At 41.3% G+C, this 18,305-nt stretch overlaps 1 protein-coding gene across 6 annotated transcripts in view; it reads left to right on the top strand.

Annotated features, from left to right (window-relative positions):
* Positions 1-18,305, top strand: part of LOC100196681 (far upstream element-binding protein 3) — a 131,014-nt gene that overhangs the window by 25,496 nt on the left and 87,213 nt on the right. For all 6 annotated transcript variants that reach the window (XM_045714895.2, XM_014191992.3, XM_014191990.3 and 3 more), the window contains exons 8-12: positions 4,871-4,969; positions 5,099-5,203; positions 5,327-5,429; positions 6,020-6,120; positions 6,842-6,983. In XM_045714895.2, the coding sequence (XP_045570851.1) occupies positions 4,871-4,969; positions 5,099-5,203; positions 5,327-5,429; positions 6,020-6,120; positions 6,842-6,983 (550 nt within the window). The remainder of the gene's footprint in view (positions 1-4,870; positions 4,970-5,098; positions 5,204-5,326; positions 5,430-6,019; positions 6,121-6,841; positions 6,984-18,305) is intronic.

The following is an 18,305-nucleotide window of genomic DNA, read 5'->3' as shown; positions in this document are numbered from 1 at the left end:
AGACTATGTTTGGAATATTTATTTCTCTCACAGAATAGAATAGGTCAACAGTTGTACTATGGGGGATATTCGATTGACATATGCTAGAGCTTTTGCTGTTTGTTAGGGCTACGCGTCTTGTTGCTGACAATGTAAATGTGGAGACAGTTCTTCCAATATCTTCAATATGCACCTCGGAATTGGATAAGGACGCACACAGTTGCGTCTCTGTATCTGTCTTCACTTGTAGCCTGTTAGAAAGACCCGATCACGTGATGGAGAGCCATGTGAGTGAGAGGTGCTTCGGAGCGCGCAGCACTCGGGGAGAAGGGCACAACGCAGCTCTCCAGGCCAAGGGCACAGTGGCCACTGGCCGCAAATGGCGTGGATTTTTTTAGGATGTATTACAGCCACACCAAGGGGATGCTGCTGTGAAATTCAAGGCATTATCAAGTGCTTGTCAAAATTGTGAATGAGAGACTGATAAAGTGTGTACAGCCTGCACAAAAAACAAAGCAGAGCTCATGCCTTTCATGCGACTTTTTTAAAATCATTAGTCACATCATACAGCCTTACAATGTATTAAAAATCAAAACATATAGCCTAACGTTTGTAGAACAACTAAAGTTGCATTAATAACTCTAAATTAAGCATATAGGAGTACCCATTTCATTGTTAACCGCTCAACGCAGAATAGATGCATGTGCTCACTCCTTGAGATTGTTTGGAGAAATCATCCTTTCTATTTTATTCAGCTTTGTTAAATTTTTCATACTATAAAATAATGCCATGGGAATTCTAAGCATATCTTATTTTATAAATTAACTAGTGTAGCCCACAGTATTTGGCATAGCCAGATCAGGACCTAACATAAGGACAAGTCAGAGTATGCTGTTCTGTTTTCTGAAATAGACTACATTTTCTTCAAATCATGTTCCTTTAGACCTGTCTAAAATAATTTATGTATTTATCTGACTTTTTAAAATGTAGATGTTCCAAATGTCTGCATCGATGGCTTGTAGGCTATGTGTTGAAGCCAGGAGATGCTAGATGTGTTTATGTTAATGGTCAGTTACCGTGAGACTGACAGAAATGGTTCTAGACCATTTCAACTGGGGGGGCCAAACTGGGGCCAGTTACATTAGACGTTATTGTTGTCTTATCGTTTTCTTCACTGCATTGCAGGCAAAAGACCATGTTCATAATCATTCAACAATTTATTTACATTTCCATTATAATTTTCATTTGCGTTACATATTCAGTATTAGGTCACATCAACTGGATTCTCCGGTTTTTGTGGGGGGGGGGGGTTTTCTCCAAAAAGATCAGCAAATTCATCTAGACTCAAAGCCTTTGCCCTCCTTGACTCAATACTTAATACACCTAAATTGCTTAATCTGTCATTTGACATTGTGGGCCTGAGATACGTTTTCACCAGCTTTAGTGCAGAACAACTCGGTTCACAAGAAGCAGTACTAACAGGGATTGAAACCGCTATCTTGCACAGTTTAAAGAGCTCAAAGAAAACTTCTTTATAAGGCTCAATGAATAATGCCAGCTCTACTACACTGCGGGGTCTCTGCATGCCACTCTGTATTCTCCTTTCTAAAAGTCTTCTGAACTGATGTAGTTCATGCCCCAAGTCCTCAATATTTGATTCATACATTCTAGCAAATGGAAACAGGGACTTCTCTTTGAGAAACACATCACTTGTAGGGTTTAGATTTTGGATGCCATTCATTATGTCACAGTTTTTGATAGGGAACCTTCTGTTAAGCTCATTGAGCATTTGATCTAAAACAGGGTAGAAAAGGGTTGTACGAAAACTGCCTTTTTCTTGTTCTGAATCTGACCTCTGACCCACTGTACTGAGCACACCGTCTTCATTAAATTGAGAGCTTAGCTTTTTTGGTTGCGTTGCAGTTGTATTGCAGTATCACATTGCTCAGCTTCATTCCATAGGTCATCAAAAAATGACTCATCCTTGTTGTTATTCAAAGTTTGAATTAAGGCTTCAACTAAATCAACAGCCTTTGACAGGTCAAGTGATGAAGACTGTAGCATATCTGATAGAAATGTTGCTTCTCCAAACACTTTATGGAGTGTAACAAGGTACACAATGAATTGTAAATCTATCTGTGCAAGCAGACCTCATGCCTCAACAGATCTGTCCCCATTGTGGTCTTGGGCTATGTCTTGCAGGACTCGCTTAATGGCAGTTAATCTATCCATAATGGTATGTAGAGCCATATATCGACATGCCCAGTGAGTGTCACTTAGTCTCTGAAGCTCTCTAGGTGCACCTGGGTACATCTCTTTTTGTATGCTAAGCCATTTTTGATGCACATATGACCCAGATGTGAAGACGTAAAGTCTTTCTAGTAAGGAGAAGAACTGTCCTACCTCAGGGACAGCTTTGACTGTATCCACTAAAACTAAGTTTAGACAGTGGACAGTGGATGTAAAAGGCATGCTTTGCTTGTTCTTTAATGCGTGCCTGGATGTCTGAATGCTTGCCACTCATAACGGAAGCACCGTCATATGCTTGGCCTACTAGGTTGTTTTTGTATTCAAGACCATGACTTTCTAATATGTGTATGATTTTGTCAGTAAGCCCTGCTGCATCTAGTCGATCAGCTGATTCAAAGTGGAGAAAGTTCTCATGGACAGCTCCTCTGAGATAGTACCTGAGTACTAGAGATATCTGCTCCTTTTTTTTTTACATCTTTTGTTTCGTCTGCCATTATGCTAAAGACCTCACTGTCTTTCACTTCTATCATTTTTTGTTCGAACCATGTCTGCCAAACAACTCAGAACCTCATTCTGAATCCCTTTGCTTGTATATTTTGCATTATGAATGGAAGTCAACCTTTTTTTCACAGTTGTCATGCTTAGCTATTGTTTCTAGGATTGCCATGAAGTTCCCTTTATTATCTGACTCTGCAGACTCATCGTGTCCTCTTTGTGCAATGTTTTGTGTGGCTGTAAGTAGTAGTACTTCTCATATTGTTTTAATATAGTCCCGATTTTCTTGAACCTGTTTGTTGTGTTCCTTGTTTAGGGCATTTACCAGTGTTGCGTTACTTTCTACAGCTTTCTCATAGTCTCTCCATGTAATCATTGCTTGTTTGTGCCACTCAGACCTTGCATAAATTGCAAATCCCCCCTCTTTGTAAGTTGCCTTCTTCCAGTTGTTAAAACCCAATTGTGAATCAAATACAGTCTCTGAGACTTTGGGAGGGACAAAATGCCTGCAGGCGTAACAAAACAGAGTCTGATTGTTTTGAATATTCAAGCCAGGGGTGGATATGGTACCGGGCCGCCTTGAAGCTCCTCCTCCGGTCCCCCATCAGAGTTCTTGTGTATATGTTCATCATTGTCTGCACCGGTGGTTCCTCCTGGGATTTGCTGATATCTGCCAAAGAAAAAAATATATAATTAAAAGTATCTATTTGGGTAATTTTAGATACACCATTGCCATCAGGCAACTTCTGAAATCCATCTGATATCTATATCACAAGCCCAATAGCATGTTAAATAAAAATTCATTTCAATCACAAACCGACTCATTTCTATACACCATATAAACTGACTAATTGCACTGCTTTACAAGTAACCACAGATTTATTCAACATCACAAACCTGATGGTCCACTGCTTGTGGACGCACGAGGCTCCTCTGTTGGTGTCTCACTCTCAGCCTCAGTCTCTCCATCTGTCTCACTTTCCTGCTCTACTATGCCTTCATTCTGTCTCTCCAATGGAGAAGTCTTCCTGCTCTCTCTCTGCAGGCTCTCGGCTCTCTCTTGCTCTCTCCACACCTGAACCATCTGGCTCTGTCTCACTGTCTGCCTTGTCTTTTCTTTGGAAGAAGGACATGATGTCCTTCTTTCTCTTCATTTTGGTGAAAACTAAAGAGCAAAAGCAATGGGGACCACGCTTATTAATTAATTAACTTAAAATAAGTGACTTGCTAGGTGACTTCCCTTTATGTCTAACCGTTTTACGTTACAATGCGTTTACGGAGTGTGGTTTAAGTAAAAACACTCAGCAACATGAGTTTGTTGATCATATATTTTATCCTTTTTCATACTGCCACAAAGTAAAAAAGCGGCCAGGTTAAGATAAGCTGATCTAACGTTACACTTCTGTAATGCATTTAATACAAATACAACATTAACAATTTTACTCACCTCTATATTTCCTACTTTGTGCTTGAACTCTAATATTCGTGAGGAATTTCTTACAACTTCTGAATAGAAAAAAGATGCATATGGTACGATACTGTTGTGTTCCGCCTAAAGCCGTCCCTCTAGAAAATGTGTGGGTTAAGTTAGTGTTCCGCGTTGCCACTGTCTAATAACGGATGTATAAAAAAAAAAAAAGAAGATAGCAAAAATGAGTTATGTAAAAATTATTTCATACTCCACATTTAGGGGGGGGCACAAGGGGGTCCAAAAGTTACAGGGGGTTTGGTTCATTCTGTCAGGGACATCTAAAAGCAGCAGCCTATAGTCAGGGCTCTAGACTAATATTTTGAAGTTCATATCAGAAATTAATTTGATGTTAAAAAAACAAAAATAAATTGCTTGCCTTATTGCCATTATCTCAAAAGTCATAAATAACAGCAACATTTCAGTCTGAAGGAAGTATGCTTTGAATTGATTGAAAGGTATTTGAAAGTTCAGGAAAACACCAGGCATAATGATTAAGCAATCTTTGTGTATGATCTATAGAGAATCAATTCATTTCATTCTGTGTGGATTTGTCACCCTCTGTTCTTATGAGCCTTGTATGGCTTTTGAGGGAAACAGAAGACATGGATGTGAGAGTCTTAGCTTTCAGGAATGGGCTCTACTATGTGTGTGTGTGTGTGTGTGTGTGTGTGTCAGGAGAGAATAGGAGTGAAGATGATGATGATCCAGGACGGCCCCATGCCCACCGGGGCGGACAAACCCTTGAGAATCACTGGGGATCCCTACAAGGTCCAGGTGAGGCGGGAGGCCTGACTAACGTTATACAGGGAAACTACCGTTAGACTGCTGCATAATGGGGAGCATTGACTGCCATGATGCACACACATACACCGTCACGTGAATATCGCTTTCTTCTCCCCATAGCAAGCTCGGGAGTTGGTGATCGAGATCATCCGTGACAAAGACCAGGGAGACTTCCGCAGCAGCCGCAACGACTTTGCGTCAAGATTAGGCGGAAGTACTTTGGATGTAAGAATGCAATGTGCATGTACAGGATGTCCAGTGAATTTCACATCCCATGACTAGGGTGTCATTTTAAACACAACCTTGATGTTTGAGCTCACGTGCTTCTGACCTTTTCCCTCCCTATAGGTAGCTGTGCCCAGGTTTGCAGTGGGGATCATCATCGGCAGGAGTGGCGAGATGATCAAGAAGATCCAGGCTGATTCTGGAGTGAGGATCCAATTCAAACCAGGTGTGTGTGAACATTTATTTTTACATTCTGTATGTCATATGGAGGAGGGTTTCTCTTCATTGTAGCCATGTAATTATGTCGGGGGAATTTTCCCTGGCTCTTATCATACCATAACCAAGTATGAATGTGGAAAGAGGACTTTGATTCTTTGTGTCGGTGTGTGCCGTATCTGGGGTGTATTCAAAATGACAAAACGATGTGATCAATTCTATGGAAACTGAACGACCAGTTGAAAAACTTTGATTATGGTATCCCAGAAGGAGATTAGCGTATAGTGTGCTGCACAAGTTCTGAGATGTAAAATGGTCACACTCATATTTATCAGGCCACACCTCACCCACCAGTTTTTTGTGGACCCCAGGAAGAGTAGCTGCTGCATGTGCAGTAGCTAATGGGGATCCTAATAAACTAAACCCACCCAACGGAAGCAAAGGCTGTTGAAGAATGGCGTGCACCGTTTTTGGGGAAACGTGTCGTTCAGTACAAACTGTCATGCAATGTAGCAAACGTTGAATCGAACTGAACGAACTCCTGCTTTCAGTCACCACTGTTGGCTTAGTGCGTACTCTACTTCCTCCTCCCACCACCAGATGATGGCATCAGCCCAGAGCGCATCGCCCAAGTGATGGGACAACCAGACAGGTGTCAGCATGCTGTCCATCTCATCAACGAGCTCATCCAAACAGCACAGGTACACACATGTATGCACATGTGCGTACACACACACCCAGAACGAACAAATACCTCTTCAGTAAACACTCAGAGCAAAGAACACACGCACACTGCACAGAACACACACATTCCATACAAGTAGAGTGTACACACAAACACACCACCGCAAGCAAACGCACACTTGGCACAGAACACACACCAAGCAAGCACACATACCACTCGTGATCCTTATTTTCCAGTCAATTTATTTTTCCCCATTCTGTGTCCCAAACGACGGCCTATTCCCTACATAGTGCACTACTTTTGACAGGGACCATGAGGCTCAGGTCAAAAGTAGTGCGCCATGTAGGGAATAGTGTGCCATTTTGGGACTCGTGCCATGTTGCTTGTTTTTTGGCGTGTATCGCCAGAAAGATACATTATCGGATATATTCAAATATTTTACCTGTGATATTTCACAAGGACATTGTAAAAGAATTCCACTCCATGCTTGGGTTAAGCTCCCGGGGTATAATACCTGTACCAGCTGGTGAGTGTCTTCTTGCTGTATGTAAGAAGTTTGAATGTTTTATCATTATGAATCACTCATTAACTTTTATATTCTCATTGTATTTATTGTCTGTAATTGTCTTGATATGTCCATTGTCTTCGCTTGATGACATGTTTTAATGTATGAACAGAGCTGCTAACAAAATTTCCCCATGGGGGTAATAAAGTTATCTTATGTGTGATTGGAGCAGGAGCGCGATGGCTTTGGGGGCTCTGGAGGACCAAGAGGAAGGGGACGAGGCCGCGGGGACTGGGGCATGGGCTCACCAGGGGGACTGCAGGAGGTCACCTACACAATACCCGCTGACAAGTGTGGTCTGGTGATCGGCAAAGGTACTGAAACTCAGTCCCTCAGTGTTCAAAGCAGGCTAGGGCAGTGTAGAACCTCAGAGCTACAAACACAAGTGGATATCGTGCGGAACACTGAGATGTCCGAAGTTCCCTTAAAACTGTATCGAACCATTATAGAAAATATGGATTGTGTATTTACACAACTTTTCTCATCTTTTAGCCAGATGCTGTAATTATCGGATGTATTATTAGCACATGTAGGCCTAAGCAATATTTATGTTTGTCTGAAGCCTACAAAAATGTATTGGATTTTTGTTGCGTTTAAAGTCCCACAGCTGTTTGAAAGGACCGCCTGAAGTTTCTTCCCATAGTCCTAGAACTATTTTCCTCCCTGTAGCTGAATGGCAACTCTCCACTTAATCCGTTGATACCAGTGATGTGTGAGGAAAATGGATAATTAACTGTTTGCCAAATAAAATGTCAAAAATGTTACGTGTTAGTCACGCACGCAACCAGTATTATCACAGTTTCTAAACCCAGAGGCGCAACATCGCAAATTTTCCGGCAACGCTTGTGATGTTTGTCCAAACAGGCACAACCTAAATTTGAGCCAATGCCTTTAGTAGTTTTAAGCATGTTATTACTTCAACCTTGTGAAAGTGACAAAAACTGTCAAAAACAACTTTAGTTCGAAGGAATGCCCTTTGATTTGACAGCGTGCACATGTTCATTTCGGCGAGAGACAACCATTCGACCCGATGACTTGTTTCTACGCATGAGCTTAGCTAGCCAACGTTGCCATGACATCGCCCACAAGTGTGATCAGGGATATCTATTGGAGAAGCAGTTTTAGCCCATCTTAATACTGTGCTGTCTTTGCTATTATTTTGTAGTTAGCACCTTAGCTAGGGTGCCATTACGTCAAAGGTAGTTAACAACAGCGTTTAGTCAACTAAGCGAGAACACTTTCTTGCCTGCACATGATTTGATCTCTGGAATGGTAGTAGATGCGAGCGCATTGACAAGCAAGAAGACATATGCAGAGTTGCGGCAGTTCATTGCACGTTGCTGCGTGGATGGAAACAGACATGGCAGAGAGAGCTGTTCCGCTAATACCATCCTTCACAGAGTTATATTAGACTGTTTAAGATTAGTAGGCCTATGTTAATGAATCAGTTCTTGATCTATACTCTTGCTATAGCTGTATGTCAACCGTAGGCTGTGATAAGTCAGTTCACCAATGACAACAAGGTATGTTGAATAAATGGTAGCCTACTAGTCAGACTTAACTTGATGGATTAGGTCAGGGATGGAGGTCTGAAACAAGCTCATATAGGCCTCGTTAATTTGTTTCATATTCCAAATAGCCTACAGCAGTGTTGTAGTCGAGACACTAAACCTGGAGTTTGAGTCCCAAGGCCCATGTTCTCGAGTCAGAGTCGAGTCACAAGTCCCTGTGGCTCATGTCCGAGTCGAGTATAAGTCTGAGTTGCCAATGGTTGAGTCACGAGTCCATCAATTCATAATAGGTGTTATTATGTAATTGTTTCTAGCCGCCACCAGATGGTGGTAATTTACATTTTTACACATTTTTACTGAAAGTTATACTCACCACCTGTGTTTCACTACTTATTTCCTACATACATGAATGGTAAGTCAGGCTCTTTGCTACTTTTTTGTTATCGCCCACTGATATATAGGTGTAGGTTTTTTATCGCAGAGTGAAAACTAAATGTAGACTTGTCAGAACCTGGCTATGGGATGTGGAAAGGTGGTAGAGCGAGATGATAAATTCAAAGACCACCTACTTTTCTGTACTCAAGGGGAGAGCGAAAAACACAGCTAGGCTGATGTTTTACTACACATGTGAAATGTTGGTCCCATGTTTCATGAGCTGAAATAAAATATCTCAGAAATGTACCATATGTACAAAAGCTTATTTCTCTCATTTGTTAACTTCCCTGTTAGTGAGCATTTTTCCTTTGCCAAGATAATCCATCCACCTGATAAGTGTGTCATGTTGTCATGAAAATTCTACACAAGGACACTTGAAGTCAATCTTAAATGAATCATTGTTTATTAACAGTTAACTGGAGAGGTTCCAACAAACGTGATGCACCATAGTACACGTCTGTCAGGAGCTCTGTCGGGACAGTCCCATTAGATCTCTTATATACTGCTTGCATACTCTCTTATATACTGATCTCTTATATACTGGACACGTTACGTAGGCTTAGTTCATAGTGCCAGAACCAGGGCTGGTTCTGGCACTATCTTAATTTATAGAAGATATTCTGGCCATTCTGCCAGATGGTCCTAAGGAGGGTGTCATGTCGCCCCACCCTCATATCATTACCAAGCACAGGCAGGAACCAATGATTATTTATGACACTAAGACAAGATTAACATTTTCAAGGATGTTTCTTCACATGATAAAATGTTCCATCAAATTATCAAGAAGCTGATTAAACAGCATGATTGTTACACAGGTGCACCTTGTGCTGGGGACAATAAAAAGCCACTCTAAAATGTACAGTTTTGTCACACAACAATATGCCACAGATGCCTCAAGTTTTGAGGGAGCGTGCAATTGGCATGCTGACAGGAATGTCCACCGGCGGCCAGTGCTCCCCGCGCCATCGTTGTTTTAGAGAATTTGGAAGTATGTCCAACTGGCCTCACAACCGCAGACCAAGTGTATGGAGTTGTGTGGGTGAGCGGTTTGCTAATGTCATCGTTGTGAACAGAGTGCACAATGGCAGCGGTGGGGTTATGGTATGGGCAGGTATAAGCTACAGACAACAACACAATTGTATTTTATTGATGGCAATTTGAATGCACAGAGATAACATGACGAGATCCTGAGTCCCATTGTCGTGTCATTCATCTGCCACTATCACCTCATATTTCAACATAATGCACAGCCCCATGTCGCAAAGATATGTACAAAATTCCTGGAATCTGAAAATGTCTGTTCTTCCATGGCCTGCATACATGTCACCCATTGAGCATGTTTGGGATGCTATGGATTGACGTGTACAACAGTGTGTTCTAGTTCCCGCCAATATCCAGCAATTTCTCAAAGCCAGTGAAGAGGAGTGGGACAACATTCCACAAGCCACAATTAACAGCCCGATCAACTCTATGCGAAGATGTGTCGTGCTGCATGAGGCAAATGGGGTCACACCAGATACTGACTGGTATTCTGATTCATGCCCCCCTGAGTCTACACACAATACCTCATAATGACAAAGCGAAAAGTTTTTTTATTTTTTTATTACATTTTTGCAAATGTATTAAAGAAAGAAACGGATACCTTATTTACATAATGTAAGTGTTCAGACCCTTTGCTATGAGACTCCTAATTGATCTCCAATGCATCCTGCTTCCATTGATCAGCCTTGATGTTTCTACAACTTGATTGGAATCCACCTGTGGTAAATTCAATTGATTGGACATGATTTGGAAAGGTGCACACACCTGTTTTATATAAGGTCCTACTGTTGACAGTGCAAGTCGGAGCAAGAACCAAGCCATGAGTTCGAAGGAATTATCTGTAGAGCATTGAGACCGGATCGTGTTGAGGCACAGATCTAGGGAAGGGTACCAAAACATTTCTGCAGCGTTGAAGATCCCCAAGAGCACAGTGGCCTGCATCATTCTTAAATGGAAGAAGTTTGGAACCCCCAGACACTTCCTAGAGCTGGCCGCCCGTCCAAACTGAGCAATCCTGGGAGCTGGTCCTTGGTCAGGGAGGTGACCAAGAACCCGATAGTCACTCTGACAGAGCTCTAGAGTTCCTCTGCGGAAATGGTCGAACCTTCCAGATGGACCACCATCTGCAGCACTCCACCAATCAAGCCTTTATGGTAGAGTGGCCAGACGGAAGCCACTCCTCAGTAAAAGGCACCTGACTAGATTCTCTAGTCTGATGAAACCAAGATTGAACTCTTTGGCCTGAATGCCAAGCGTCACGGCTGAATCAAACCTAGCACCATTCCTACGGGGAAGCATGGTGGTAGCATGCTGTTTTTCAGCGGCTGGGACTGGGAGACTAGTCAGGATCGAGGGAAAGATGAACATAGCAAAGTACAGAGAGATCCTTGATGAAAACCTGCTTGAGTGCTCAGGACCTCCAGACTGGGGGAGGGTTCGCCTTCCAACAGGACCACGACCCTAAGCACACAGCCAAGACAAAGCAAGAGTGGCTTCAGGATAAGTCTCTGAATGTCCTTGAGTGGCCCAGCCAGAGCCCGTACTTGAACACCATCAAACATCTCTGGAGAGACATGAAAAAAGCTTTTCAGTGACGCTCCCCATCCAACCTGACAGAGCTTGAGAGGACCTGCAAAGAATTGGAGAGGTCTCCCCATAAAAATAAATCCATAGGAAGTTGGTTTTGAAGTGGCTGTCTTATATCTGAGATATAAGAAAGATCAGGATTTTTTTTTTTTACCCATATTTACTCTCCCTTTTTTTGTCACTAAACCATTTCCGTATATACTTTAATACGGGTACCGGGCTACCTTCGGACGAGTCTTGATATTTGTGGGCAGCCTAGAGCAAAACAACCGACATGTTCGTGATAGTCTCACTTTTCGATGTTGGGGTCATTATTGTGTAGCTCAAACTGTTCGGACTCTACAGGCAGAAGTTGGCAGATCGTTGGTACGACTCGTGACGCTTGTGGGGAAGAAAACGGGAAACAACATCGTGTTCGTGAGAGTCTTTCCATAGAAGGTTCATATTAGTTTGTAGGCTAAACCGTTTGGACGCTACAGACGTTTTCATGAGAACTGATTTTTGGAACTCCTTGTCTGACAAAAAACGCTGTATTTCCACCGCAGATGTGGAAGGCCAACATCAGCGGATGCCAAAAAACACCTATAGTTTAAACAGACAGATTTTTATGGGGATTTTTGTATTATGCTAATTTGATTTCCAGGGTGGTGCGGACTAGAGGTCGACCGATTAATCGGAATGGCCGATTTAATTAGGGCCGTTTTGAAGTTTTCATAACAATCGGAAATCGGTATTTTTGGACGCTGATTTGGCCGATTTTAATTTTGTATTTTATTTTTTTAGAGCTTTATTTAACTAGGCAAGTCAGTTAAGAACACATTCTTATTTTCAATGACGGCCTAGGAACAGTGGGTTAACTGCCTTGTTCAGGGGCAGAACGACAGATTTTTACCTTGTCAGCTCGGGGATTCAATCTTGCAACCTTACGGTTAACTAGTCCAACGCTCTAACCACCTGCTTTACATTGCACTCCACGAGGAGCCTGTCTGTTACGCGAATGCAGTAAGAAGCCAAGGTAAGTTGCTAGCTAGCATTAAACTTATCTTATAAAAAACAATCAATTAATCATAATCACTAGTTAACTACACATGGTTGATGATATTACTAGTTTATCTAGCCTGTCCTGCGTTTCATATAATCGCTTAGGTACACGTTGCTCCAACCATAAACATCAATGCCTTTCTTAAAATCAATACACAAGTATATATTTTTAAACCTGCATATTTAGTTAATATTGCCTGCTAACATGAATTTCTTTTAACTAGGGAAAATGTGTCACTTCTCTTGCAAACAGAGTCAGGGTATATGCAGCAGTTTGGGCTGCCTGGCTCGTTGCGAACTGTGAAGACTATTTCTTCCTAACAAAGACAGCCCACTTCGCCAAACGGGGGATGATTTAACAAAAGCGCATTTGCGAAAAAAGCACTTTCGTTGCACGACTGTACCTAACCATAAACATCAATGTCTTTCTTAAAATCAATACACAGAAGTATATATTTTTAAACCTGCATATTTAGCTAAAATAAATCAAGGTTAGCAGGCAATATTAACCAGGTGAAATTGTGTCATTTTGCGTTCATTGCATGCAGAGTCAGGGTATATGCAACAGTTTGGGCCGCCTGGCTCGTTGCGGACTAATTTGCCAGAATTTTACATAATTATGACATAACATTGAAGGTAGTGCAATGTAACAGGAATATTTAGACTTAGGGATGCCACCCGTTAGATAAAATACGGAACGGTTCCGTATTTCACTGACAGGAAAAACGTTTTGTTTTCGAGACGATAGTTTCCGGATTCGACCATATTAATGACCTAAGGCTCGTATTTCTGTGTGTTATTATGTTATAATTAAGTCTATGATTTGATAGAGCAGTCTGACTGAGCGATGGTAGGCAGCAGCAGGCTCGTAAGCGTTCATTCAAACAGCACTTTCGTGCGTTTGCCAGCAGCCCTTCGCAATGCATTGCACTGTTTATGACTTCAAGCCTGTCAACTCCCGAGATTAGGCTGGTGTAACCGATGTGAAATGGCTAGCTAGTTAGCCCGGTGCGCACTAATAGCGTTTCAAACGTCACTCGCTCTGAGACTTGGAGTAGTTGTTCCCCTTCCTCTACATGGGTAACGCTGCTTCGAGGGTGGCTGTTGTCGATGTGTTCCTGGTTCGAGCCCAGGTAGGAGCGAGGAGAGGGACGGAAGCTATACTGTTACACTGGCAATACTAAAGTGCCTATAAGAACATCCAATAGTCAAAGTTATATGAAATACAAATGGTATAGAGAGAAATAGTCCTATAATTCCTACAACCTAAAAGTTCTTACCTGGGAATATTGAAGACTCATGTTAAAAGGAACCACCAGCTTTCATGTGTTCTCATGTTCTGAGCAATGAACTTAAACGTTAGCTTTTTTACATATTTACATATTGTACTTTTACTTTCTTCTCCAACACTTTGTTTTTGCATTATTTAAACCAAATTGAACATGTTTCATTATTTATTTGAGGCTAAATAGATTTTATTGATGTATTATATTAAGTTAAAATAAGTGTTCATTCAGTATTGTTGTAATTGTCATTATTATGATTATTTAATTTTTTTACAAAATCGGGGTTTTTTGGTCCTCCAATAATCGGTATCGGTATCGGCGTTGAAAAATCATAATCGATCGACCTCTAGTGCGGACATCGACTCTAGGGGGTTAAACTCAATAATAGTATTGTTTTCAATTTCCTAAAGCAGTTTGTGTTAACCAGGCAAAGCTAAATAGTATTCTGGTGACCGCTGGATACGGAGAAGCAAGAGAGTCGCTTGTGCCATGTATATAGTCTATGACCGGAGGCAGCGCTGGAGTGGAGTTTACTGCCTGTCTGCCCACAATTATCGCTTGCTGGGTGTGGCGCGTACTACAAACACAGTGAGGTAGACTACTACTTTGGATCCAGTAATTTAAATATTCCGAATTTTCTCCCCAAACAAAGTTAAGAAAGCTTACATTTTCACTTGATTATCAATTGCCGGGGTTCAGCTGTGTTCCCAATGAGCCACCATCAGGAAAAATGTGGCACATTGCCCGAGGTCGAGTTACTTCTGTGCTATTTACTTCACTTGCCAAAACTCAAAATTAAACTGATAATGCGATATAATATGCTTTTCATGTATTTTGGACCATTTTCAATGATGTTTACTACTTTAAACGTCTTCTCCAGAACCCATCAACCGATCGGCACCAAATTAGGTATATCACAACTATGAATGTACGTCTTCAAACAAAGCATTTCCCAAGACTCTAGCTGAAACAATATGGCTGCTATGAGCCAATGAGATTACATTAATATTTTTTCCTGTCCAACAGCACAACAGTGTGGCCAAGCTAAACTCACCTCCCTGAGCGTGTATGTGAAATTTCATCAGTCGAACAGATCGAGATATATAAATGTGCCCGTTATAGCACCACCGCGTGGTCGATTTGAAATGTGCTTCCATATGTTGAGTCTTGACAGTGTTTGGAACATGTTCACCAAGTTTCATTACAATATGAATATCTGTGTCTGATCTATATTAATTTTTGTGCCAGGACACACCCACGTGAATGTTTATTTGTCCGTAGTATCCAGTTTTCTGCAGATCGTTCATTTGGTACCAGAGAAGTAGCGTTTTTTTTTTTCTCACAAAATTCTAAAGGTGGAAAATCCATCATGGCGGACCTTATGGGTTCTTGAGGCAAATGTGTTCCTTGTGAGGAGAGGGACCAATGTAAAAAAAAATATGTAGGTCTCTAGTTCACAGGGACCTTGCAAAAATTGCATGTCAAATTGATTTTTATAGCGACACTGGCCAATTGGCATGGCATTACGTGCAAGGGTGTGGCCAATGTCCCTTTACCATCATGCAAGGTTGCACCCTCATAGGTGTCGTAGCGTGACAATCATTAAATGTGAAGACTGTTAGATTATCAAATCAATAATCTGTGTAATTTATTCCTTACGTGATTAAACTAATCATGCCAACTTTAATTAACTAGGAAGTCTGGGCATCACAGGACATTTTTTAAAGTCTATTTCCCGAATTAACTCTCTAGATATTTTCATATCTTACCGATTTACAGTCTTCTATTAATGTATTATTACCTCATCAGTCTCATTCCTGAATGTCGCAAACCCTTGGATATCTGCACGAACCCTAACATAAATCATAAATCAGCGAGATACAAATTGGTTTAATTATTTATTTACTAACTAATCAATCACAGAATTACATGAACACACACACACAGTAGGTCATACATTGGTTACTAACAAGACACAAAGAAAAGTCCCTAGTGGATGAAACCGATATGACGGCTTGGTAGACAAAGGAAAGGGCTGGGGACAGCTCGAGCGGGAAACTCAGTGGACCCACGGACAAACAGTTGACTACACTCATGGAAATGTTAATACTTTGAACATGCACAGGCGCTCATTTGAAAATAAATAGCCATTTACATATTTACGAGTGTATGTCTTTGTTGTCTCTGTGATCGTTGGTTTATCTGCTGAACAGATTGTCTACAGAAAGTCTCTGTTTTGTCCACCAGAGATCAGTCTTTTGTAGTTGTAGCTTGTTATAATGGATACGTCAGGCGTATCTTTCGGTCAATCGATAGTGAATGGAACTTTCAAAGTACCCTTGTTCTTAGTTGATCTGTTAGAATAGATGCTTCCGCGGTTGTCGGTATCCTTGTCCTAGACTTACACACATTTTCAGCTGCAGACTGGTAGAACGGCGTCTAGGATTTGCTCCTTCTGTAGCAATCTGTTGGTCTCTATTGTTAAACCGTTTTGCAACATCCGGCTCACGCCTTAGTCTGCTTGGTCTATAGAGTGGTAGCCATTTTAACGTGGGGACCCCGTCCCTGCGTTATCTTGACTAAATGTACATTTTGTCACGAGTCCTTTTATTAACTCTGTGGAAAGGGGCGTTCCATGACGTTTGGGTATAATGTCTGTGCTCACGGGGGAATGGCCACTGACTGGATGAACTTTACATGAAAAAACTTTTTCTCATTTAGAAGACTAACATCACATTTCATCTTCTCACAAATAGTTTCATATTTAATAATTTACATTCCCCTACATTTGGACGTGACCCTGACAACTGCATTTTGAAATGCTTTGGGTGCTCATTTAAATATTTTTATAGTTCAAAAAGTATAAATGCCTTGAAGTATTTACTCAAGCAATCCGAGTTGGAGCAGTCTGGACATTTGGAAGTAGTTTTTTTGTTAATAGCTTAAATAATTGAAGCTCTAGAGCGCGCTAAAGAAACCAAATAATAGCATGAAGAAGAGTATGTAAGAAATCTAGAGTTGTGCTTTGACTTCAGCAAGCACACCTAATAATAATATGAACTAGTTGGTAACTTTACAAGTAAAGTTGTGGGGCATGATAAAGTTATTTTAAAATTATTTTTGCGGAATACGTTTTTAATTATTCTAATAGTGAAATCATTTCAAATGCCCATCCCTAGTCAGTAGTGGTGAGTAGTAGTAGTTAGTGGTCACCAGTTGTGTGTTTTGTGGTAGTTGAGTGGTCAGTCGTTTTTTTTCGTTGTGGTAAGTAGGTGTGTGGTTCAGTGGTTTTGGTCTGTAGTTTTGATAAGTATTTTTTGCACCAAATTTGAGCTAAATACGTTTTTTTATGCATAACGAACATTTCTGGGATCTTTTATTTCAGCTCATGAAACATGTGACCATCAATTCACATTTTGCGTTGGTATTTTTGTTCAGTGTATGTGCAGAACATTTAGGGGTGCCATATATGAAGAAGGCAATATAACCCTTTTTGGATCTACCTAGAACATTTGTTGTTGTTGTCTAAACTACAGTTGTTGCATGTGAAAACTGAACGAAGTGCGATTTGAAGTTATCGGGTGAAGTATGAATCGAGTGAACGGCGAAAGCTTTGCTCTGTCCAATCAGAGGTGTACAGCCTGCCCTTGTTTTTACAGACAGGCAAACTTGCCAGTTGAGTTTATTTAGAGCATGGAGCATGATCCTGAGAAGGACGAAGCTAGTGAGCATTTGAAATGTTCTCTGTGTCATTCCAGGTCGTCCAGACTGGGGATGCATTCAAAATCTTAGTGTTAGCTGTTCGGTGCGGAACAGGTACACAAATCTTGGGAATTTGTCGAGCTATGAAGACGTCTCCCCCAGTCAAGTGGTTGTGGTCAGTAGTTGTGTGATTCAGTAGCTGTGTGATTCAGTAATTACGTGGTTAGTAGTTGTTGTTTTGGTCCGTGGTGGTCGTCAGGAATTGTGTGCCATAGCTGTGGTCAATAGTTGTGGTCAAAAGTCATGTGGTCAGCAGTTGTGATCAATAGTTGAGTGATTGTGGTCAGTAACTGGTCTCTAGTTTTGGTCCATTGTTGTGTGGTTGTGGTCTGTAGTTGTGTGGTAAATATTTATTGTTGTGGTTGTGGTCAGAAGTGTTGTGGTTGTGGTCAGAAGGGTTGTGGTTGTGGTCAGAAGGGTTGTGGTTGTGGTCAGAAGTGGTGTGGGTGTGGTCAGAAGTGTTGTGGTCAGAAGTGGTGTATTTATTCGTTGAGTGGCCAATAGTTGAGTGATTGTGGTCAGTAACTGGTCTCTAGTTTTGGTCCATTGTGTGGTTGTGGTCTGTAGTTGTGTGGTTCAGTAGTTGTGTGGTAAATATTTATGGTTCTGGTCAGTGGTTGTGGTCAGAAGTGTTGTGGTTGTGGTCAGATGTGTTGTGGTCAGAAGTGCTGTGGGTGTGGTTAGTAGTTGTGTGGTCAATAGTTGAGTGATTGGTCTGTAACTGTGGTCTCTAGTTTTGGTCCATTGTTACAAGTGTATGCCTTTGTCTCTCTCTGTGGTCGCCGGTTCATCTGCTGGACAGATTGTCTACAGAAAGTCTCTGGTTTGTCCACCAGAGATCAGTCTTTCGTAATTGTAGCTTGTTATAATGGATACGTCAGGCATAACATATTCTGACAGAATGTAAATATTCTACATTCCCCTCTCTCCCTCGGTGACATAAGGATACTTCATGTTTTCACGTTTAGAACTC

The sequence above is a fragment of the Salmo salar genome, chromosome 03, assembly GCF_965601325.2.
Source record: "Salmo salar chromosome 03, fSalSal1, whole genome shotgun sequence".
In the NCBI taxonomy this organism is placed as follows: Eukaryota; Metazoa; Chordata; class Actinopteri; order Salmoniformes; family Salmonidae; genus Salmo; species Salmo salar.
The sequence above is the reverse complement of the archived record's forward strand: the minus strand, read 5'-3'. Positions and strand labels throughout refer to the sequence as shown.